The sequence below is a fragment of the Vitis vinifera genome, chromosome 7, assembly GCF_030704535.1.
Source record: "Vitis vinifera cultivar Pinot Noir 40024 chromosome 7, ASM3070453v1".
In the NCBI taxonomy this organism is placed as follows: Eukaryota; Viridiplantae; Streptophyta; class Magnoliopsida; order Vitales; family Vitaceae; genus Vitis; species Vitis vinifera.
In genome coordinates this window covers 28,010,060-28,036,299 of record NC_081811.1, presented here as the reverse complement: position 1 = coordinate 28,036,299, position 26,240 = coordinate 28,010,060, and the positions used below count along the sequence as shown (strand labels likewise).

At 33.8% G+C, this 26,240-nt stretch overlaps 2 protein-coding genes and 1 non-coding gene across 4 annotated transcripts; 2 read left to right on the top strand and 1 right to left on the bottom strand.

Annotated features, from left to right (window-relative positions):
* Positions 1-700: 700 nt before the first annotated feature.
* Positions 701-6,912, bottom strand: LOC100266260 (UBP1-associated protein 2B). Of its 2 annotated transcripts, none has more exons than XM_019221070.2 (2): positions 5,454-6,912; positions 701-1,046 (listed from the first exon to the last, which is right to left on the bottom strand). In XM_019221070.2, coding segments are annotated over exons 1-2 (1,191 nt in total). In that variant the 5' UTR covers positions 6,644-6,912; the 3' UTR covers positions 701-1,045. The 2 variants fall into 2 exon arrangements, with proteins under 2 accessions (XP_019076615.1, XP_002276585.1); XM_002276549.4 differs by having other exon boundaries at positions 701-985; positions 5,454-6,908.
* Positions 6,913-13,840: 6,928 nt separating this feature from the next.
* On the top strand, positions 13,841-13,914 carry TRNAV-CAC (transfer RNA valine (anticodon CAC)). The gene has a single exon. It is a non-coding gene; the product is annotated as a tRNA-Val (tRNA).
* Positions 13,915-13,988: 74 nt separating this feature from the next.
* On the top strand, positions 13,989-22,902 carry LOC100266317 (uncharacterized). The gene is made up of 7 exons (XM_002280881.5): positions 13,989-14,403; positions 15,378-15,463; positions 17,407-17,553; positions 17,669-17,777; positions 19,128-19,251; positions 21,362-21,632; positions 22,397-22,902. Exons 1-7 carry the CDS (start codon positions 14,280-14,282, stop codon positions 22,502-22,504), a joined length of 969 nt encoding a protein of 322 aa, XP_002280917.1. The 5' UTR covers positions 13,989-14,279; the 3' UTR covers positions 22,505-22,902.
* Positions 22,903-26,240: the final 3,338 nt, after the last annotated feature.

The window sequence follows — 26,240 nt, the reverse complement described above, 5'->3', positions numbered from 1 at the left end:
ATTCATAATTAGTAATATTAGGTAACATTGATTATAAGGGGCATAAAACCAGAGTGTTTCTTGGAAAACATCATAGAAATTAGAGTTCTTATCAGTTTATAAAAATCTAATAGACATCACATATAGCACAGCAAATCAAATTTTGCAACTATAGGTTGTAAAAATCATGTTATGGAAGCAAAAAACCACTATATAAAACACAGAAATTTTCATTTATTTAATAATACATAGTCAAAGCTGATGATGAACATCCTAGGAATATTAATAATTTAGTCGTCGTTTTAGATAATATCAATTTTAAAACATAGAAACAAAAAGTTCCTTCAATAATTCTAGAAAATTTAGTAGAAATCAATAATTGCATAAAACTCAATGCATATCTCAATCATAAGCTATCATTTATATAATCCAAATATACGTAGGAAAATTGAAGCAAAAACCATAATACAAAAGACAGCAAATTTAGTTTTTCTAAAAATGTATACTTTAAACCATAATAGATATAGAAGTTTTGTCTGTTTCTGAAATTCTGATAGATGTCAAATATCATGTAGAAAATCAAAATCAAAATCTTCATCTATAAATCATAAACGTCATTTTACATAATCTAGATAGATATATGTGGAAAATGGAAGCAATGAAAACAAAAACCATAACACAAGACAGAAAATTCCACAAAAGTTAGAGAAAATGAAAAATGTAGCAGAAAATATGGAGAAATCAAAATTACTTAAAGGAACAACAGTGTGTTGCCAATTAAAAGAAGATAAGGAGGCTAAAGAAAGAAACATGGGAAGCAAAGAAAAAGAAGAGAAATGGTCTACCAAGTTCTAGTTGACCTTGGCTGAACCATAAAAGGTAAAGTTAAAAGTTTCTTCCTATAAGCAAAACTTCCACAACTGAGCAATTGATCCAGAAAAGGCTCTTAGATAAACATTCTCCAAGATCGCATGGACATCATTCCTCAAGCTCAGCTGCACTTCATCTGCAAATATGGAGCCCGAGTATGTCAAGGCAAACAAAACAACAGTACTGATAAATGACCTCTGCAATAAAATGTTTTTATTAAGATCTTGGGACAACAAGAGCTTAAAAACTGTGAAATCAGATATCAAAATACTAGAAAGACGTGGAAAGTATTCTCTTCTTCTTGTAAGGCTGGAAATAAAAAATCTATGAAGTACTCTTCTGCCGCAGCTTTTGGGCAACATAAATATGTTATATCCATAGGGAACACTAATAGTCAAGAATCACACTTTCAAGCAAAAATAACCCAGATTAGAGGATTTAGCATCCATATTTCCAAAGCTTATGGCAGCCAACTATGCAAGAATGTTGAAGTTGGATGGGTAATTGAAGTCATCCAACTGAGCTGATCTTGGAAAATATCATCCAAGGAGAACCACTTATATACGGAAGGGATCAGTATATAATAAAATCAATGAAGAGTAGGAGTCCAAAAAATAATTATCTTTTCTTTGAGAAAAGGAAGATACAATGTGAACTAGTACATGTAAAGTCCCCATAAACAGCCCTCCGATTAAGGCAGCAAATAGAATGCCTTTCAATATATGCCTACATGTAATATGGTGGCTTGATATTCAAATAATGATATATTTTTTGGCATAGATAACTATTTTCAAGGAACTTTGGTATATGTTATAGAGGCTTTCAATTGAAAGAAGTTTGCACAAATTTCCTAAGGTTCCAAAAACTTTACAAGATAGAAAAAATGAAATGAAATCAAATGTGCAATAAAGTTAAAAATGTTTATGGATGATAACAAGAAGACAAGGGGCAAGCATGGTCCATGCCTAAAAAGAAAACAGGTTGAAGACTTTTAAAAGAAAATTTATCAATTATCCAATTCTCAAAAACAGAGAAATAAAAAGAAAAAATAAATAAATCTTGAAAATAAGACATGAAAGATACTTTTCTATTATTAGATGTCTGAAATTCCAATATTGGTGGCATTGTCATACAAGATGATTCAAGCACACTAAATGCATAGTGGAAGTGGAAGTGGAAGTTGTGGCAAATAGGCTTGAGAAGTTTATTGACAAGGTGGTTTTTTTATCACATAAAGCCTTTGCAAAATCAAGCAAATCTTGGATGTTCCCATTGCAAACAAGGCCATAGATTCTAGATCTAGAAGCTTGAGAGTTAGGGTAGCATGCAAGTTGCACATTAAGGTTGACAACCTTGTGAATTGTGATTTTTCGTTTTCAGCAATGCTTAGTATGGGCTTTGGGGGGAATGGCTTCACTTCATTAAATTTTGCATCTCAATTGTTCGATTTCCAATGTTATTTAAGGGGTCCCGACCAGTTTCTTCGAAAGTTTGAGAGGGCTGAGGCAGGGGGGCCTTCTCCCCCCTCACTTGTTCATTCTTGTAATGGAAGCCTAAAGTCACCCCATCAACTGAGTGTAGAAGGTGTCCTTTTCAGTGGCTTGACAATGTTTGGAAGAGGGGCCTGTTGATGTGGTAGAGAATTTCCATTTATATTTCTCAATATGGTTCTCCACTCTTTGATGTGTAAAGAGAGGTTATAATGTTCAAGATGGGTTTTCCTATGCTTTGAATGTGAAGTCGAGCTAACCTAACCTAGTTATACACACCCAAGGGAGAAGTGAGTTGGGTGTTAGTCAATTTTTACACAATGATAAATTATATGAGAAATTTAAAGCTCAATGGAAAAGCAATGTGACAAATTAAACAGCAAGTAAAGGAAAGAGAGAAAAGGCGCAACCACCTACATCTACTCCCTCTAACTTCTTCCCAAGCTTGGGGGTCTATTCACTACACCAAAAGCTTTCTCAACCAAAGCCCCTAAATGTTCTTATACACTTGGATTCTAAGGTTCCAATGAAACTTTACAGCTTATAAAGTACCTGCCCAAACACTTAGAAACACTCTCTCACAAAGATGTAACCGATAATATCCAGGAGTACAGGAGCCAGCTTGCAATGAAAAACAAAATAAATAAATAATTTGGGCTTAAAATGTGCAATTAAGAAGGATTAGCTAAATTTGAAATAAATGCACAAGAGTTGGAAGATTCATAAATGAAGATCCTGAGCTTCAAATATATGATTTTTGCACAAATTAGTTGCTAGAGACACTCTTCGCACTGCTAGTCGATTGAGCAGTCAACCAGATGACCCGTCATTAGGGTTACAGGTGACTGTTGAAGGACCAACTGGTCAACCAATTGAAGAACCGGCAGACACTGCCATCCATCCCATATTCAGCTCTTCTCCCAACAAGGGGCTGGTCAAACCCACAAGCTAGAGAGCTAGAAAGTGCAAATTTTTCGCACTAAACGGCGTCATCCAAACTCTATCTGGCTAGTTGTATACTTTTCCTTTTAAGTTTGAAAACCTCAATGGCTTTGAGAAACACTCAGAAAAAATCGGTTTTCTTCAATTTAACTGATACAAAGAATTTCATATCTTGAATTCAACCCATGAAAAAGTTTCTTGGACAAAAATGTTTTGAAATAAAGCATAATTTTGATGGGTTAAGATTTTTAAAGATATGCATAACCTAGCTTAATTGCACCTTGACCAAGCATTGCATGAATCCCTATACAATATTGCTTGAGGCTTTTCTTAGTGACCAAAATGATGTCATATCTTCATCGTTGAGCTTCCAAAATATTTGCATTTTATACCTTGCTCAATCATGCTTCAACAAGGAATTCAACAATTATTCTTTATTTTGTTATTGTCAAAATAAGTTTTTAGAAACCTTGGGTTAACATTGAAGTTGTTCAAGATTGAAAGGTAATTTAAAGAAGAATGAGCTATTAAGCAACAAGCTATTAAGCATTTAACTTTTTGCCCTTAGGGGCCCCTTTCAAATGCACTTCAATTTGGATTTAGTTGAGGTGAGATTTAAGAAACAGACTGAAAGCTGAATTCTGGATTCCAGGATCTCACATATGACTCTACACAAGGGGTCAACAAGGTCAGCTGGTTTTGCTAAATCTTTCCCAAAGTTAAATCTGGTCCAACCAGAATTTCTATAGAGAAGAAATCATATAGAAACTGCTAATATCTGGAGTATAAAAATCTGAAAAATCACAATAACAGCAACTCTCTAAGATACAAAAGGGAGTCAGGAGAGAAGCCAGTTTGACAGTGAAGAATGAAAACTCACAATCCCTAACCAATATTAGCAGTGCATGCTATTAATTGGTTATGAAAACAATTAAACCATATAACACTGCTAAGGAGGAGCTTTCATGCGATGTTCTGTGGATGACAATGGAGTTATTTCCTAGAGATGCTTAAAGAATTGAACTCATATATTCAACAAAGGCATTCCTAATGGTTTGGAGAAATTTATGGGCTTTGCCAAGTTTATATAGGATTCTCATGATGGATTTTGCAGAACCACATAGGAAGGATATGTCCTGCACTACTGCCGGAAAAAGGGATTGGATTTGATGTGGAATTCTAATTTTTCAGAATTTGCGGCCCTTGCATTTTTATTGGAATTTTTCATGATTTGAGGTCTATTACATTCAAATTCAATTACAAAATCCATCATCTTAGAGGTACAAAAATATCACTTACAAATCCTTTGACATAGAAAGCCATGTAGGATTGGAATTGAAATTCGAGTGTCCAATTCCATCAAATCCCTATCCATCCCCAAGACCCTACTACCATACCATTGGATTTGGGGTTTACGAAACAGCTCAACCATGAAAAATTTATGACGTAACTTGATTCAGTTCAGAATAGTGGTTTTTGGAAGTTGCAACCACACGCAACCACCCATTTGAATTTGAATTCGAGCATGACAGAACAACTATTTTTTTAAATTGCTTTGAGTAAAAGAAATACGTTATGTGTATGAATAAACTATTCACGTACTTTCTTTCCACCAATAATCCAACAAAAACAAAATCTTTGCACCATGGAGTTTAAATCTCATCCATCATTGTGTGACTTCCTCCACTAGGATTGCCAAATGATTGCCAAAGGATTGTATTGGCAATCCTAGTGGATAATTCCAAATTTCAACAGTAGAATTTTGCTCAGCACACACAGGTAAGCTGAAAAACTAGAGTTTATTTCCATATCATATTATGATGTGAATGATGTATATAGGACCATTCTATACAATCAAACAAAACAATAATTGCTGATCCTGATAGTTCAACAGACTATGACTGCAAACTTCTAAGAAAAGTGGATCAAGCAAATGGGAAGAGGTTAATTAAGATCTTGTTATCTTACTATATGCTAATCAAAGTCATGAGACTATAAACCGGAGGCAGAATATAATCTGTCTGAGATATTAAATCAGAAGTGCTATAAAGACTCAATAGCAACAATTCATTTGAACAGCTATTCAGAATGAGTATTAAATATGCATAAAAACATAATTTCCTACAACCAAACACATAAATGTGCAGAGAATCCGTTTGAGAAAGGTCATACCACATATACGACGGGTAACCACCGAAAGTCCCAACACCAGTCCCTTGAACCCTACCCACCGAAGATTGCCCGAGCTGTGTACTTGGGTAGGCATGCTGCAGACCGAGACTTGGAGGGCCGAGCACTGAAGGAGTCCCCCCAAAACCAGCCACCCCATGCGTCCCATACCCTCCTAAACCTTCCACACTACCAATGACCGAACCAACTTGGCTCGACGAAATCACGCCCGGGTTCATAGCTCCTGCTACCGCCGGATTAACCGCTGCCGCCCCAATCATACTTGCATTCGGATGGGCGAGCAACCCACTGTACAACGTATTGAGAGTTGGATGCTGGCTTAACATGAAATTCTGCGTCGCAGCAACCGCTGCCAGCTGTGGTTGCGGTTGTGCCGGGACCTTGTTCTTCCCCTCCGTTGCCTTCTGGCAATGCAATTGATGCCCCTCAAATATCCTGTACGGATCTTCTAGAGCCTTCCTTGCGCTTTCCTGATTCTTATACACAAAAAGCGCAAACCCCCTCGACTTCCCAGTCTGCGTATCGAACCCGATTGGTCCGGTCTCGATCTCCCCGAACTTCGCAAAGAACGACCGCAATCTCTCAGGATCCACATCGGCCTGAACATTACTCACGTAGATCTTCCGGCCGACGGTGTCCTGGCTCTGCGGCGGAGGCGACGGACCCATCGACGCGAGCTGGCTCTGCGTCATACGGTTATTAATCTTCTTCCCCGGCTGCTTCAGCGCCTTGACAGCACCTTGGCGCGTCTTGAAGAGAACGAATCCATAGCCCTTGGCCTTTCCAGTATTCCGATCCGTGACGACATTGCAGTCCTCAATTTGGCCATAGGGTTCAAACGCCGCCAGCAAGGTTTCGCGAGTAGTGTCCCAACCGAGGCCGTGGACGAAGATTTTCCGGTGAGAGACGTCGCGATCGGCGGTTTCGCGGATGCGCTGGAAGAGAGAGGAATCGGAGGCGGCGGCATCGGAAATAAAGCCTATGAGTTGATCCTTAGAGTAAGGTTCGAGAAGTTTCTGGAGCTTGTCGAAGCCGGAGTCTGAATCGGAGTCGGAATCGGAAGGTTTGGTGGCTAGGGCTTTTTCCACCTTCTTGGATTTAAGCTTTTTCTCGATCTTCTTAGGAGTCTTTTTAGTGAGCTTTTGCTTCTTCGATTTCTTGGTCTTGGCCATTGCCAAATTCAAAAGAAATTTCTGGAAGAAGATTATAGAGTTTATATAAATAAGGGCGAAGCCTTATTCCATTAGTCTCTTCTGCATTCATCGCTTTATTATTATTATTATTGTTATTTTCTCTTTCACGATGTTCAACGCCCTTCTCATGAAACCATCACAAATCCGAGGATGACAGTCTTGAATTTCATTATTAGTTTCTTGAGCTCATTGAGAAGTGAGATCTCATTTATTTTTAATGGTATAGTTTAAAATTTGAAACAAACAAACAAACAAAATATATATATATATATAGCTTGTTTGGTAATTATTTTTGGAAATAGTTTCAAAACATAAAAAATATATATATGAAAATATATTTGCTAATTAAAAAATAAAAAATAATTTTAGGTAAATAAAAATTGAAAATAATATGTCTTTAAGATAATATTTTTGAATTATTTTTTCTAAATTGTTTTTAAAATTAATCATACATATATAAAAATAATAATAATTTAAAATAAAATATTATATATAAAAATTATTTTTAAAATATAACATTAAGTTTAAAATATTTGGACTTTGATTTTATAAAATATTAAAATATAATTTTTTAAAATTAATTTTGAAAATATTTCTCAAACAAAACTTAGGCTTCTATGTTGGTTTGTCTTCGGATAGGCAGTAACTCACTCATAGCTATGATCTATTCTTGAGAGGAGGCTTTCTTCCAATCTTGTCTCCCTTGATCCATACCCCCTCGATCCATACCCCCTCCAACTGTTTTTCCCCCGTTTTCTTTTTTTTGGCCCTAATATATTATATCATACTGTAAAATAAATAGAAAAATCAAATGTTAGTTTTCAAATTTTTTATATTTATTTAAAACGAAAATTCTACAACATTTCAACTATTAAAAGATATAACATTTTTCTTAAGTTTAATGATATTTAAAAATTGATCGATAATATAAAATTTAGTAAATTATTTGTTTATTTATTTATTATATTTATTATTAAAATATTTAAATTTTATAAATAAAAAATATTATATTAAGTTTTGGTTCTTTCAAAGTTTTTGTAATTTTCATATAGTGAATGAAATTTTCAATTTCAAATTTAACCGTGCATTAGTTTTTACTGTGCATCATATTCATCTTCTATTTTCGAAGTCTTAGTACTTTATAGAAGATCTAACAAAGTTATTTGTGTTTTAAGCGAGACCATTGTGACTCTTCCAGATTTAACTGAGAGATTTCTTCAAAATTCTTATTGATTTTCAGATTGAATTGTTCTTTATTTTGTTCATTTTCTGTTCATCCTTGATCCTGCGTAGATTGGTATCAGAGCCATTTACTAAGTTTATTTTCAAACTAAATTTGCCATTTATTTTATGAATATTTGTTTAAATTGCAACCACTTAGCGTTGGTCAGCCCTTGTATGCATTGGTAAGCCATTTTAGCCATGGTGGCGTTTAGGTGTTCCCGCTGGTGGTCCCACTAAGTTGCCAAAATTTAAACAAAGAAAACATAATTTAAAATGTCAAATTTGTTTGGAAATCTTCGTAGAAGTAGGTCCAGTCGTAGTATAAACATGATGGAAAATTAGCTCAAAATGTTAGAAGAAAATACTTCAAAATTTGAAAATCAATTGAATGTGTCAATTGATGTTCTTGAACAATACATCAAAAATTAGGAAATGCCCAGGCAAAATACCAAAGATATTTATCAAATAGAAACTTTTGAATTTAGATCAACTTACAAAATCAAAGTATCTGAAAATACACATTCTATAAGATCAAAAACTGAAACTATAGAACTCCTGAATCCCATAGATATAGAGATTTTAAGAAAGTAAAAATTCAAAATCCTTCACATAGGAGCCATCCAGGTTGCAATCAAACCTTTAACCCGAATTGGGTTAAACAAACCAGTTTGTGCTTGTCTCCGAGATGCAAGACACAACAACTTTGATGATTCCTTGTTATGAGTCATATAACCAAACATGGCACATGGCCCTGTTTATGTCAACTGTTTTCCTAACCTAGAGTTAAGTTGTATAAATGATATGTCTATACACAAGGCTTTAACTCTTAATGTTCAAACCAAAGGTCATGACATGGATCCTAGAGCAAAAAGTATTCTTATAGTATATCGAATATACTACAAGGCAATGACCACATCAGTAAATGCAAAGTATTTGCTGAAGCCCACAAAAGGGAAAACCCTTTTGTTCCAAGCCAATGAGGAACACTCCACAATAATGACACCTGTAGAGATCCCTTGGGAATCTCTAACACATTCAAATACTTGGAACTTTACTCAACTAACTCTTCCAAAGCCAATTCAAATTAGGAAGCCTCTCTTTATCACACAAAATGATAAAGGAAATGTTACCATCCAATTCCCTCCAAAGGAAATGGGACAGAACAATAGAATCTTTGTTCAAGGAAGTAGAACTTCCTCCCCTCTTAGACAATATTTCGAGGTAAATTCTCGAAAACCATCTGTCAAACTAGATAATGTTGATTTCAAACCTAACATTCCTCATCCTAGGTATGTTATGCAAGAATCTTCTCCTCCAACCTCACCAACTCCCTCTCAAATGTTACCACCAGATGAACCTCATCAATTAATGGTTATTGATGAAGTCACTAAACCTTTTCAAATAAACAAGGAATACCTTAGTAAAAAGTTACATATTCCAAAACATAAAGCAAAAAGAGAATGGTTTTTCTCTACAAAACTCACTACTCAAACTAGACATAAGTTTAGAGATGAATGGTACAAGTGTATGGAACGAAATAGGATAAATATTCCTATGTTCACCTACCTTGAGATGTATGCTTCAAATAATAACTTTGACTACCCTTTCTTAGAAATCAATACTCTTCAAAAGGGACAAATTTGGAAAACTGCGTCCAAAACTATTGTTTCAAATCACCCTCCTTTAGAAGAAGTAACCATAACTGCTCAAAATATAGAAGTAATAGCTTCACCATTTAAGATTATAAATCCCAAGGATGATGAAAGAAGAACAGTAACTTTAAAAGACTGTAAAAACATTCAACAACAAAATAAATTCACCAATCAAATTCTAGGTACTATCTCCTCTCAGCTTTATAGGATGGAAGATAAACTCGAAGAACATCAAACCTCTCGTCAAATTATCACTCCACATTTTCTAGATAGAATACTAGATAAAAATTGTCCAATTTTCAAACTGGTGGAAGTAGGTAATCATAAGCTTACGTTTTCAAATGATTCAAATGACTTAATGGAAGCTCTAACAAATAAAATTGCACAATTAGATATTTCAAATAAAGCGTCAACTTCAAATACAAAGTCTGTCAATATGATAGAATAAATCAATCTTGAAAATGTAGAACAAATTCAGGCTTGATTTGAGGAAAATGATCCTCAAATAAATAGGATTGTGGATAAGTTCAAACAACAAACTAGGACTATAAATTATTATCCTAGACCAACACCTCCTAATCTTCAATATGAAGAAAGAAGTCAAATAGTGCAATCAAAGTATGATGGAGATGACATCTATGAATGGAACATAGATGGCGTTAGTGATCATCAGGTCTTGAATATTCTTCAAGAAATGATCATGGCCTCCACAACCTACAAATCTAGAGGATCTGTACACACCTCATTATAGGGTTTACATGCTAACTCAAAGGATGGTGGGATAATGCTTTCACTGAATAAGAAAAAAGATTCATTCAAAATAGCCTAGATGAATTAGGAAACTAGAATTCGGTTCATACTTTAATCTATACTATAACCAAACACTTCCTTGGAGACCCAATCTCTTTCTAATCCCGAAGTTTAGAGATTCTTCAAAATCTTCATTGTGAGAAATTGAGTGATTATCGATGGTATAAGGAAGTATACTTTGCCAAAGTACATTCAAGAACAGATTGTAACCAACCCTATTGGAAATAACGTTTTCTAAATGGGTTACCAAAAGTTTTTAGTCAAATAGTTCAAGTAAGAATCAAAGAGATGTACAATGGTATTATCCCTTATGATTCTTTAACATATGGACAACTAGCAAACTTTGTTAGCCAAGAAGCATTAAACTTTTGTTCATTGATCAAGGTAAATGCTATCATAAAAAAGGACTTTAAATATGCTAGGAAAGAGTTAGGATTGTTCTGTGTCTAGTATGGGTATGACATTCCTCTTCCTCCCTCAGTTAGACAAGAAAAGTTAAGAACAAATAAGAAATATTCAAAATTCAAAGAAGAACCATTTTATAGAAAACCCAAACATAAGAAACATAAAAAATATCAAAACTTTCCCGCTAAAAAAAATGATGAAAAATATATTAAATGTATCAAATGTGGCAAAAATGGGCATATAGCTCCCAATTGCAAAATCAAAGAAATTATTGTTGATCTATACATAGGAAAACATCTCAAAAGACAAATGATAAACCTTATCAAAATTAAGTCTAATTCGTCTAGTTATTCTCCAATGGAAACATCTAGTGGCAATTAGTTTCTTATGATTGAAGAAAGTTCTTCAAATGAGTCAACCAGCTCTTCTTCCCAGCCATCTTGTGATTGTGTAGAAAATTGTCTTTATCAAATCAAACAGGTTAATATGATATCTAGTGAGTCAAACTTTCTCATAGAAATCGTAGAAAACATTCCTGATAAGGAACTTCAAAGGGAATACTTTAAAAAATATTTTCTTCAAAATAATTTAGATAAAACTCATAGATTTTATGAGTTTATTCTGGTTGATTCTGAGTCCGTAGAAATTTCTCACATTCAAAATGAAACTTCTATAGAAATTTGTTATTCAAAATGCAAAATTTTCAAAGTGCTTACTCACAAATCGTGGGGTCAGTCTTCTGATACTCACAAATCATTTTCAGAAAATTTTAGGCCAAAGTCTTATGATTATCATAATTATATAGACGCTTGGTTCTATACATTTTTCTATCGCCCTTTTGATCATTTATGGTTTTTTCATTGGGGTGATGAAATCAAAAATCAAAATGATTTTCCAAATTGGTTTTAGGAATGGTGGCTATTTTTTGGTATCGTTCGGGACATCCTTTGTCCTCAAATTCAGGAAGGATATTCTTATTTTGTTGAACATGGTAGTCATCTGGTTTCGACTTCTTGTTCAAGAATTTTATTATTCCTTTCAAAATTTCAAATTCCTTGGATCATTTGTTGGGATTTTGTTCTCATGATTCCTTCTCATTTTCTTACGCATTTGGCCAGGCAATTCAAAGTCAAATGGTGGTCAAACTTTTCTCCTTCAAATGCTCAGCAACTTCCTGCTATTCGCCATTGGATATCGGGAAAAACCTCTTATTCAAATCCTTCTCCTTCAAAGGATCCATCTCCAATCATCGTTGATGCTCTTCTTTTGTCCCGAACTGTTTTTGCTTCTGATAAGGAATTCATCAAACATCTCAAACTTTTAAAGAAAAAAGCCTCAAAAACTTTATCTCAGTTTTCTGGATTTAGTTCTAATGATGATGATACTGCATCCTCTACTTTCTTAAGGGATGTCAATGAAGACATGTGTCGTGGCCTGCCATACACACCCTTGGGTTGACGCATCCAAGACTTTTTCAAATTCCATTTTCAAATCTCTTCAAAAGCGCCAGATTGGGCTACCTGTCAAAGGTCCTCTACGAGACTCCACTAATGACAAATGTGCAAGAGATTTTTGGGGATATTCTAGTCCCAGCTTTTCAAAAGACCGTCGCCTGCTTAACCATCTCAAAACCCGGGGAATGGGCAAACTCATATTTCAAACTGATGACAATAATGACAATAACATGACAGAAGTTCATTACAATGACATGTTGCTGAAAAGTTCAAATTCACAGTTCAAACTGCTTTTCAAAACTATGGATCATTTCGGTGGGTTGAAAAACAGCCTTTCAAAAGCAAAGACAACTATACAAAAGGACAAGCATCTTTTGGTGGATTAGAAAAGATTTCGAATTCGTGGACTTCAAAGGTCTTCAATTCCGCTTCAAAGAGTTTATAAAAGGATTCTATTTCTCTTTGTAAGGCATCACAAATTTTTAGAAAGAATTCTAGTGAGAAAAAACAAGTGAGATTTCCCTCTGAAAGCCTTGTATTGAGAAAGCTTAAAGCTCTCAAAGTTTTTTAAGCTTGCTTCAAATATTGCAAGTTTCAATTTTTGCAAAGTTTTTGTAATTTTCACATAGTGAATGAAATTTTCAATTTCAAATTTAACTGTGCATTAGTTTTTACTGTGCATCATATTCATCTTCTCTTTCATCTTCTATTTTCGAAGTCTGAGTACTTTATAGAAGCTCTGAAAAAGTTATCTGGGTTTTAAGTAAGACCATTGTGACTCCTCCGGATTTAACTAGGAGATTTATTCAAAGTTCTTATTGATTTTCAGATTGAAGTGTTCTTCATTATGTTCATTTTCTGTTCAAAAATTATATATTTTATGATATATGTCATAACTTTTTTTTTTTTTAACCATGAAATTAATATTTTGATAAAAAAAAATTATTTTTCAAAATAAGTAATATGAAAAAAAATGTAAAAAATAATCTAAGATATACATATATTATACCTTAACATTAATATAACCCAACTAGAAGTGACATAAAAAAATAAAAATGATAGATAACATGTTTAATCACTTATTATTTTATCTTATCTTAATTAATTATCAATGAAACATACGTTAAAATATATCATAATTTCTTATTATTCTATCGTATATTATATCCGATCAACTAATATGACCTTAGCATTAGAGATTATAAAATAAAAAGAAAACACCTATGTGATAGAGTAAAGAGGCAGACTTGGGTTTAAATATTTTGGGATTCTTAAAAAAAAAAAAAAATGATTAAAAGTAATGTTATATTGCCTACCATTTTTATGGAATTTCTTATTACATCTTTATAATCTAATTGTTAATTAGACATGTTAAAGACGTAGTTGATTAGTAATTAGACGTGTTAAATATGTAGTTAAGATATGAACTTGTACATATCATAATCAAAAGTCATAACTCGTAATTAATCTCGTATATCAAAATGGATGGACTAAGGGGTTTACAATCAAACCATTACTACTAGCTTAATGTTCAAAAAAGATCATTGGTACTTTCAATAACTTAAAAAAATGTTTAAAGAATTAAAAAAAATGTTATTAAATAAATATTAAAAAAAATTTAATAACATATTGTCTGGGTGGTGTAGTTGGTTATCACGCTAGTCTCACACACTAGAGGTCCCCGGTTCGAACCCGGGCTCAGACATAATAAATATTTTTCTTTTTTACCAATTTTTTTCAAAAATGTCTTATTCATTTGAAAGATGAACCATTCATAGAGGATGTATCTTCATTTTTATATTTTCTCTTTTCTATTTTCCAAGGTGGTAACAGTCCAAAGGACTTATTGGGAATATCGGAAGAAGTCGAGATCAACCCAGTACAGAGACTTTTGTTTCTTGCTCGCGTGTCACCAGAAACCTCACAGACGTCGAAAAATCCTGTCTCAGGCCAAAACCAACAGAGAGTAGAAAGAGAATTGGGAATTAGGGGTTTTTTTTTAATTGTTTCTGTTCATGAACTTCTCTCCCTAAAATTGCCTCTGCAATTTCTTCATCTCTCTGCAAATCCATGTCGGATCATGAGGATGTTTCTCCTCTCATCGCTCCTTCTCCGATGGCCGAACCCTCCGAGATCGACCTCGAAGCCGGTCAGGGAGAGCAAATCCAGTGCAGAATTTGCCTCGAAACCGATGGTGATTTTTCTCATTTTGTCTCACTTGGGATTTCGTAATTCACATTTGTGTCGTTGAAATTTGTTGTAATTGCATTGGTTTATCTTCGAATTCGACGTTTATCCTCTGTTCGGGTGCCAAGAAGGTGAGGAAGAAAAGAGAAAAAGTAATTCTCCATATGTTTCCATTTTTAAATGTTGAAATTGTGAATTAAGCTAATTCGTTGCATTAGGTTAAGTTGAATGGATGATTCGTTTATTCACTTTTATTGATTGAATTTCCACGTTTTCTTGTTAACCAGTGCGTTTTGGTTTTCTACATTTTATCTTTGCAACAAGTTGGAGCATTAACAAAAATTGAAAAGAAAATATATTACTTTGGTGCGGGCCTTCCCTGTTGGGAGGTATTGTTTTCTTGCCAAGAGCCATGGAAAAGACAGTGAAGTGAAAATTTTTGAATTATATATTTCTGTTAAAATCAATTATACAAGACTAGGATGTAGTGTTACCAGGCTAGGTTGAGTGGAGTTATAGTTCAAATGTTCAATTTCACTTCTTTTTCCTGCCTCTCATACACAGCCAAATGAAGCATCAACAAAATGAAGAAGAACCAGATCACTTGTGGTGATCTACCTCTTTTTTTTATAGGACTTGTGGTGATCTACTTCAACCCTATATTTTTCTATATACACTCTATTCTTTGTGTTTGTCTTGGTCCCACAATGTGGAGTGAATTGGAAGAAAATGAAGCAGAAATAGTACCATTCAAACACTTAAGTGTGGACCTTTTTTTTTTTTCTTTCTCATTTTCTTTTTTTCAGTAATAATGCAGGACATGGGTAGTCAATGTTATCATGTACAATATTAATATCATAGACTGACTGTTCTCCTGTGGAGTGATGGGGCTATGTTAATGCTTGATTATTATGATTCACCAATTTGTAAAATTGAGGTGGGTCAGCATTGCTCTCACCTTTTGTTATTGTTTTACCTCAGGTAGGGATTTTATTGCTCCTTGCAAGTGTAAAGGGACATCCAAGTACGTTCACCGGGAATGTTTGGATCATTGGCGAGCTGTGAGGGTATAAGTGCCATCTTTGTGATGCAGTGATTTTAGCATAGATATAACACTATACTTGTAATGTCTCCTTAGTGAACTCATAAACTTCAGCTACATGGAAAATGGGCCTAATTGTTTCTGATGAACCAAAGATGGTCATTTTATTTCCTTGGTTCTTTGATATTTTGATTCTGCAGTGTTTTATTTCATTTTATTTGTTCATGTGCTCTTTTAATTTTAAGTGATATACTGTTTTTTCCTTGTGCATCAACCTCTGTACCCTGCAATATCATTTTTGATACTTCTTGCCCTATATTGCACTTCATATTTTCAGGTTTCTTCAGATTTCACCTTCTAATTGAATTTTTTTGGCAGATTGTTATGGTGTCTCTTTTACTTTTATTTTCTCGTAGCTGAGACTTAAGAGTTTGCAATTAAGAACTTCTTGCATTGAGTTGAGATGAGTTTTTTATACTTATGGATCAAACCATAGTTGTGGAGAAGTAGAATATAACATTTTCTTGAAGTTACTGTTGTTTGAAGTCTTGCATTTGTCATTCTTATTGAACATATGTTGTTGGGTTTCGAGGCAACAAGTTGGAACCTCCAGGCATGAATCAATTGTTAACATTCAGAATAGCTTTGTAATTTTTGAGGTTCTATTGAAGGTTGTTATGCTGGCTTGAATTTAGTATTTGCCTGAGTTTGAATACCATCTTCTCTCACCTGCCTATAAATTGACCACTTGCTTGCTTGTGTGTGTGCATGTTGACATGTTCATGTGTGGAAGTATAAGAGTGATATTCATTTTAATTTCTGAATGTGAGGGCGGTTCTCACAAAAATGATTATTCTCAGGAGTCAGGATTTGTGGTTTGATCCTATTTCACCATTGCATATAAGATTTAAACCTGCTTGGACTTGAGTCTTCAGGATGTACTCTTGTGGGCATTGCTTTCACCATAGAAAAGTTTTTAAATGAGGACTCTTTTGATATATATGACTTTTTTATTTATTTATATTTGTATTTATTTTTATCTTGTATTTTTAATGTTAAATATAAGTTGCTTTTTTAATTGATAGTTAACTCATGAATCTATTGCTGTGGATTCTTTTAATACTACTGGATCATGCATAAATAATTTGCATGTCAGATGGAAGTCATAACTAGCTATATCAGAACTTTATTTTTATGTCATGCAGTTACAGGTCGCCTTGTAAACTATGCATATCTAGATTGCAATTAACTGTGTGCCACTTTTAATGATGCTTCCCATGCTGTATTCTAAGTTTTCATAAACAGTGTTGCATGGATGGAAATAACAAACAAAAATGAATATACGCAAAAGCTAAGTATAACCATTGGGTTTACGAGGATGAATCACATTAAATTGTTGTTGGGTTAAATGGAAACAACTTATTGATTTATTGTCCTAAATGTGATGATATGGTATTTTGGAAGATTCTATGGTCTGGTATTCCGTATTCATGTTGGTCATCCTTGTTACATGGCTAGATCATAATTTCCCAAGGATTTAATAAGTTATCGATTTGTTGTTATAAACATAATGATATGGTATTTTGGAAGGTTATATTGTTTGGTATTCCATATTCATGTTGGTCATCATTGTTACATGGCTGGATCACAATTTCCCCTGCAGATTTAATTTGTATTAATAAAATCTTCTCTAATGAATTTAGAGATCTGTTTTTTTTTGTCAGTTCCTTATGTTTTATTTTTGCTGAAGATATCACATTGCTTGTTCATTTATATATTTATATCCTACTATTTCTGTCTGTTATCTGTGTGGGCAATGAATTGTTCTGTACTTTTCATTCATGCTTACGTAAAAGGAAGAACATTTGTATGTTGTTAGAAATTAGTTTAACAGACATATTCATGTTCCTTAGATGTTATTTAGTTGTACACTCATTTCACCTGACTGTGTTACTTTGATTTCTGCAGGAAGGGTTTGCATTTGCTCATTGCACAACCTGCAAGGCCCCTTATCATTTGAGAGTTCATGTTGTTGCTGATAGGAAATGGCGAACGTTGAAATTTCGGTTCTTTGTGACTAGAGACATTATATTTATATTTCTGGCAGTTCAGCTTGTAGGTCGTTGGTCTTTTATGTTTATTTGTTTTGTATTTAGCTTTCTTGAAAGATTAGAAAGGTTCTGTTTTTTCAGTGTTGTTTCAATTCCTAGGTTTTTTTCCTTGTGTGCAGGTAATTGCTTCATTTGCATATTTGGTGTACTTAATAGATGGTTTCCAGCAGTTCTGGCTTCGACTAGCATGGGGTTTTGACAGTGAAATTAGTTTCTACTACATATGTGGTAAAAACTCAGGAATCTGATATGTCATAGTCATCAGATTGATATATTTATATGTTTCTTGATAAACTGAGGAATTCATGTGAGCTTGTTCAGAAATTTCTATATATGGTTATTTTTATATTTTATTTTTGTTGACAGTGGAGCACATGGACTCTGAAATTTTATGGCGTTTTAGGATGGATTTTTATGTAAAAAATTACATAGGCCTCCTTAAAATTTGGGATGGTAGTTCCACAGCAGAAGGCTTTCTAGATACATTTTTTAGGTGTCAAGTTTCATGGAGTGTTGCAGCCCAAAAAATTAAGATTGAATGCTTTGTTGTGTCCGGCTTTAGATAAAGAATCACCTAGTACAAGAATTAACATCTGTTGTATGGTAATATTTTGCGCCTAAACTGACATGGTTGATCTTTGGTTCGACTTAATGTTGGCTGACCACATGTTTTCTGTAAGGCATTGCCTCTGCTCCCTAATTTGTTATTTGTTTGATGATTTTCTAGTATCTTATTCACTGCCCATTTGTTCTAATTATGTCTTTTCTGGAACTTTAGGGTCAGTTTTTTGGGTAAAACATTTGTTATAAATTAATTTTGAGCAATGTGGAGTGTTCATTTTTGTCATAGGATGGATATAGGGAGAGCTCTAAATACCTAGGTGACAGAGACCTGTTTGTGCCCTACCATTGGGACAAACACATGAGCAGGTTTTTCTTCCTTTGAATGTTTAAATAAAGATGGAAATGGAATTACAATTGGCACTTCTCTTACTGCAGTCTTGTAGAATGAAATTTAGAATTTTTGTTTCCTTATTGTTTGGGTCTGAGATCTCAGTATATGAAATGTCAGACCTATTCTGGCCCGTGATGCTCATAATCTAGAGATGTTCATTTAATATATTCTGCTTGACCTATTTTATTCTTCTTTCCCTGCTTTGTTTAACAAGCTCTGTTTCCTACTGAAGCTTCATGTTTCAATTGCTACATTGTTATCCATGCTAAAGCTTGAGTTGTCCCTGGCTGATTTGACTTTTCTATTTTTCAAAATAGGCTATGTTATCCATTATTTTTTTATATCTACTTGTTTGTTGGAACTTTTATGAGATTAAAATTTTAAAAGATGTTTAAATTGCTCTTCTCCACTGTGAAGAGCAAGAACGCGTATCACTTGAAGCTGTTGCTATTTTTTGGTAAATCTTCCATAAAAGTCTTATGCCTTAGGATTAATTACTATTTGTTTAGTTACTAAAACATAAATGGCTGGAAGCATGTGCTTGCAGCTATAAAACTATTGTCTAGAGGACATTTGATGTTTTGTGATGGTGATACACATATTGCTATTGTTGGCAACTACAGGAGCACTGTTGTTTTTTGCTTTGCTGGGATTATCTGGGTGCTTCATAACTTGCTACGATCGAAGGGTGCGAAATGATCTGGCTCAGCCTTGTCGAGAGTTATGTCTTTGTTGCTGTCAGCCCGGGTATAACTCTACTGTTTGGATTTATTTCTTACTGACAATTCACCATTTGTTGTTTTTGTTCAGAGGATATATTATGTTTATAATTCTTGGCTGTTTTGCAAGATGGCTAATACTAAATTTGTTTCTCACTTTTTATTTTAGTTTTGAGGCTTGGGTGATTTATAAAATTTGAGTTAGAACTTGACCTAAATTTCAGACCTCTCCCAGGAACACAATATATATATATATATAGAGAGAGAGAGAGAGGGGTGGGGGGGGGGGGGGGGGGGGGAGGGAGGGAGGGAGGACTACTGTACATGTGACAGTTATGAAGTACATTTCCTTGTGCAGAAAATGCCAGATCAGGTACATATTCCTGTGCAAAAAATCCTAGGTCAAGTACCTATTCCTGTGCAAAAAAACACCAGGTCAAAAGCAAGGACATATGGGAATTACATGGTTTCTCCAATTCCCTCTATATAATGAACACAACTTTGCATTTGCCTCTCTTCTAGTCCACATTGTAATTATGCATCCTTATTGATTCTTCACTGGTTGAAGAAAGTAATTTTTATGCTTTGTATTTTTTACATAATTTGCTATTCATTTCATCTAGTTGTCTTTTGGCGCCTCTTTTTAATAGATCTTTTCTTACCTATCAAAAAAAATAAAAATCATCTAGTTGTCTAATTTAACGTAAGAGAGCAAGGAATTACAAAAGTCTTCTTAATGTGGCAAGATGGTTGTCATCTTATTGATTCTTACATGCACCTACCTTGGATAAAGGGAACACCGCTTTGACTATTGCACCACTCTGTTGATTAAAATGGTTCAAGATCTTGTGCTGCTTCTGACTTGGTTCTCGTTGCACAAAAAAGGGAGCTTATCACAGACTTTCTTTTTGATCCTTTTTTATGCATTTCTAATAATGTTTTTTGATTTGCACTTTGTTTCTCTGTAAAAAGAGACATCACCAACATGGAAAGGTAAAAAAGGGCAGAAAAGTCACAGACCCTGAACATTATGATTTCTAAATCTTAACCTAAACAGGAATGTTAGGATTCCAATTCCTATTGTTATCCCAAGCAGTTAGTCTATACTCCTGTTGGCTTTTCTGAATATGTAAAAGTAGATCTAGAATATTGTATGCATCAACAAGTCATCTTGATGCAATCCCAACTATGGCATTAGACACTCCACATGAATCTTTTCTTTTCTTTTTTGATAGGTAAATTTTTGTCCCCACTGGGGCTTGAACTTGAAACCTCCGACAAATCCTCCCCAACCCTTTACTACTTGAGGCAGGCCTCAAAGGCTACACCCTTCATGAATCCTTTTCTGCCATTCAGCTCTATCTAGGGATATCCTCTATGGATGTATCCCACATCTCTTACATGAGACCCAAACCTCGCAAGGTGGATTAACGCCATTATTAATGATATCCATGACAAGCTTGGAGTTCCTTTCACCACAAGCTCTTGGGCACTGTGGCTCCCTGCCACCTTAAAACCTTCTCTAAGAGCTCTACTTGCTGTTATAGATATGGATGTGGAGTTCTGCGTTGTTCCTGTGCACACATGTCCTTTGAGGGTTTTGGCTGATGTATAGTCTGAAGGTTAGGTGATATTTGCCACCTGCGGGTTTGAGTTTTGATGCACCACCGTTTAAATAACCCCCACCCTAGAAAGAGGCCCTTCTGAATGTTTGGAAAGCACTGTATGAAGTGATTTCTTTTAAGTAGCCTATGTGTTGTGGTACACTGAATTATCAGACGGAATATTATTAGATGTCCAGAAAAAGTTTTGAAATTTTTTATAATTACCGTAATTGTGTTGCTTATCAGAAAGAACAAAAAAGGTGACTGCTGTGTTCATGTCAGTTCAACTTTTTAGCAGAAGTGTTCTTCTAGGGTGAGCTAATGAAGTATGATTTCCAAGCTTTTTGCATCTTGATGCTTCTCTCTTTCTTGTCTTTTCTTTTTCTTTAAATAATTTGGAAGTACATGAACTACATAGATAGTGCTTATTGTTAGAATTTTTCTCCTTGTCAACAAGTTATGTGACTATTGGGAGTGTATGAATCCAGAATATATTTTTATTGATTTGATTCAATTTTCCTTTCATCATTGCAGAATGTGTGCAGACTGCCATTTACCAGGCACTCTTTGTATGTGGACTGACTGCACAACATGCTTTGAAAGTTGTGCAAGCACAGCAGGTGAATGCGGCTGCTTAGGAGGTGCTGGCGAGGCAGGCTTGCCATTGTTATTTATTATGGCTTTGATTGTACTAGGACTGTTTACTGTGATTGGCATATTCTACAGCGTATTGGTGGCTACAATGGTTGGACAACGCATTTGGCAGAGGCATTATCACATACTTGCAAAGAGGATGCTGACAAAAGTGAGTTGGGTTTACTTTTTTCACTTTTTTCTCTGCACTGCAATGCTTTAAATTGCCATATTGTGGGGAAATAAGCTAACCAAATGAAAATAACAAAGGTGGCATTTGGGTAGACTTCTTTAAAAAAAAAAAAAAAAAAAGGTAGGCACTGATCTTATGTTATTAAAAATTGCTATTAAAATTTTAAAATTTGAGTAAAACCAGAGAATAGGAAATGTATCCAAATAACACCTAAGCTCATGGCTTAAAAAACAAGTTGTTACCCAGTTAACCAGGTCTGTAGTTATGATATTTCAACTGAAAAAACAAGTAATATATTGGGCTTGTAAAATAATCAATCCCGCTATTGACACTAATTAAATGAGTTGGGACAGAATTCAGATGAGTGGCAGAGAGCTCATGTTAACATATCACCTGTTCAAGTGACATATCAATTTCTTTGGAAGCTCACTTTCATACACCATTTTATTTTTTTCATTTGTAGATTGCTTTTCTGATATTAACTTGCAGGGATTCCAGATACATCTTCCTGCTGATAAAATAATGTCATATCTAAATGATTTATGATTTTAGGAGCTAAGTTTCTCCACTCAGCCTTTTGCTAATGGTCTTACACTTGGTGCCACTGTCTCTAACTTTCTAACGAGTTGTTTGGCTGTGAGAATAGCTGAATTACATGTACTTTCCTGGACATGTGACCTCTGTTAAATATTCCAGTATTCATCAATCATCATTGTTGAAGTACTTTTATATGCTCTGTCCAGGAGTACGTTGTTGAGGATGTTGACGGTGAGATGACAGGGTCTGAGTGGTCACCCCCGCCTCTACCATCTGAGCATGTTCAGCAGCTGAAAGCACTTGGCCTCCTATGAATCCAAAGAAGTCATTTCATTGTTCAGTGGGAAGAAATGATGTAGAGATAAGACTGGCTCTCTACTTTGGCAGGTCAGTCTCTTAGCATGGGCTCTGGATCTTATGCAGCTTAGCACAACAAACATGTAGGCAGCTACTGAGCAAGCAAATCTCAACTGTTTTTGAATTTGTCGGATCATATCTACAATTCTCCAAATCATACTTCATAAAAGAATACACGGGAATCATTACCCTACTACTTTCCCTTTTATTGCCTTGAGACTTGACATCTTAAGTAAACTGACAAGAGGGACCTAATGATATTTCCCATGTCATTGGTTTCCTTCGTGAAATGTCTTCTGGGATTTCTTTAGATTGCATATATGTTTCATTATAGGAAGAGTGCTTCCTTCCCCTATTTGCTTTTTCGGTCTCCTTTCCAGATATATTGCACATTACAATATAGAATGTAATTTTGTACAAAAACCGGAAAATCTGTGTTATATGACCATTCTGATAAGCAAACTAGTGAAGCTGTTCTGATGAATGAAAGAGGCCTCTTCTTGTAGAAAATAAAAGCTTGTAAGACTGAAATTTAAGTGATTTTAATTTCAGTTAGGTGTGAAAATTTGACAAAATCTGTCTATTTTATTCACAAATAGGTAGCAAGGTTTGAATTAGTGGTAGTCTCAGACTATGGGTCTCTTACATATCTCTGAGCTTGTGCTGCATCTCATGCGGGTTGAGTAGTTTGGTAGTGAATTTGAGTCAGATTTGATCTCTTAATTCGAAATCTAACTCAAGATAATTATTTTTGGATGAACTGTAATAACATTATTAATGTTTTTTGGGCTTGTATGTCCAATTTTAGGAAATTTGTGTTAATACATGTTATTATATTGGATCGTATAACTTATAAATATTTCGGGTTATCCAATGGAAAACTTAATTCAAGTCCAACCAATTGTTTAATCCTGTCCAAAACAGGCTACCACAACCCGAGCCGAAGTTGCACGCCTAGTTTAAGTTTGAAGGACTTATCCTAGGGGATTTCTCAGGCTACCATCGACCATACTCAAGCTTAAAAGATCAGTCCAAGCCCAGACTCGAAGGGGTTGGGCCGCCTATGTAGGGCTTAGATGCAGTTGATCTGGGCTTCGGCTTGAAATTTTTGGACTGCCCCAAACCTGCTTTTGGCTAAACGGGTCAAATTTACACCTGACCCTATATGTGACGGCAGGTTGGTCTTGGTCCCATGAATAACTGGCCCACCACGTGGTAACCATGTGGCATGTGCAGCTCTGGTGTAAAGTACTAAAATGTTCGTGCAAATGTGAAAAGCATCCAGGAATTTTTATTTTTAAGAAAAAAAAAATAATTTCCAGATTGCTAAGAAATTGACTGGACGCCTACTCATGCATATGTGTGAAAGGGATGTAGGATTTTTTTGAAGAAAAAAACATGAATTTTTGTGCGTTGATTAGTGCTTATGACGAAGCCCGTCACCGACAAATTTGGATTGGGCACAGAGGAATGTATCTGATTGCGTAAAGGTTTGGAGCCGATGAAAATGCTTTAATAGCCTTTTTGACCTTAAAGGTTAGGTAAATTATTGCCAATGAAAGCTTAGAAGATTATTTTGACTACAGAAAAATAATTGATTTTGACAATAATTTTATATATATTTTTTCAAACAAAATATTAGGTATTTGATAGATTTTTTAATTTATTTTTTCATATTTGAAAAATCACGTGAAGTGATTCAGGATAAATATTTAGAGCCTATTTAAGAATGATTTTAAAAAACATTTTTAATATTTTTCATATTTAAATGATAAAAAAATATTAAAAACGTTTCTTATAATTAATTTTATGTAATTATTGATAAGGAAAGCTCTTAGGCACAAAATAATTTGACAACATAAAGAAATGATTTTGAAAATGGTTTTAGAGCACATTTGGGAGTCATTTTGAAAGGGATTAAAAACGTTTCCTAATGTTTGAAATAGATTTTTTTGAAACAAAATATTAACCAAAACACTTCGGATAAAAACTCTTTAATTATAATTTTTTTTTTCTCATAGAGATGTTACCAAGTAGAACACAAATGAATTTTAGACTTTTATTCTTATTCTTAAAAAAAAAAAACCTAAATACTTTAAAAAATAAAATCATTTTTTCATTCTCGTTTATTGTTGTGAAATTTAAATCTTGAGTTTACTTTCTAATAGTTTATAAAAGAAAATTGATAAATAAAAAAAATAATTAGAATTTTATTTTCTAATTAATATCCATCCTTCCAAATAGTAGAAAAAAAAAAGATTAAAAGAATTGATCCTAACCTTTTTCCTTTCCCCTTTAAATCTCATGAAATAAACACGCAAAATTAGAAAATTTTCATTTTTCTCATAAAAATCTTAAGTCTTGTTTGGTAATCGTTTTTTAAAATAGTTTTTGAAATTTGTTTTATCATGTTTTGTAAAACGCAAATTTGTTTGAAAACTAAAATGTTTTTAACCTATTTTCAATATTTTTAAATATACTTTAAAAATAATTTTTATATGTAAAACTTTATTTTTAATCATTATATATGTGTATATAATTATTTTTTTAAAATAATTCTAAAAAACTTGATAAAAACAATTAAAAGATGTTATTTAAAAATACCATATTTTCTATCATTAAGAACATAAAACATAAAATAATTTGTTAATTGTTAAACGTGTTTTCTAATATTTTTATTATGAAAACACAAAACTGTTATTAAAAATAAATAAATAATAAAATTAGTATTAAGTAGATGATGAGGGTATTTTTGTAATTTTATATATTTATATTTATCTTGGAAATATAACTTATGGATATATCTTCTTAAAAAGGTAGGGTGGTTTCTTTAATGGTTTTGAAAACTCAACGTTCCAAAACTGTCTTTTCCTTTCTGAATTATACCATTGGCACTCCTGTTTTCATTCTCTGGTTTTAACCACAGATACTGCAAAACCACCCACACAAAACTATTGCCATGTGGCTCTGACCAAACTACCCCTGCTCTTAATTTTCAATTATTAAATTAATTAATCAAAAATAAATAAATTGGAGGGATTTTGGAAAGCTCATATTTATTTGGGTTGCTTGACCATAAATTTATTAATAACAAAAATTGCAAGCAACAAATATAATTCTAACTTTTTTTTTTCTTTTATCATTTATAAAAAGATTAACACCAAGTTAGATAATTTTTTTTTTTTTAAATAATTTTGAAAATTATGTTTGATTCACAAAATTTCCAAAACAAATTTAATATTCATGTTCAAGTTTTAAATTCTTTTATATTAAAAGAAGTGTGGAAGAAAATAATTTTATTTTTGTTATATAATTTTCAAAATAAAAAATAAAATTATGTAACCATCAAACATGATGAGGGAACAAAGGGGCTTATGGGTAGGCCGGTGGGTGTGACATTTACCGTGTGTATAAAAATCTTAAAAACATTAAAACTAAAAATACATCCAAAATCAGACAAGAGGGGGAGTGTAGACTTAACTATCTTAAGTTAATTAATTAAAAAAAGGGGCTAGAAGGAAGGTTTGAAAGCTTCCAAGTTCATTGGGCAGGTGAGGTGACAATTTCCACAAGCTACGAGAATTTTGTGCACATTTCCAAAGCCCATAGAAATGGGGAACCACTAGAACATGACCAAAACCACCTTATCACCACCACCCACCATACCACATAAAATACAACTCCTAGTACAAG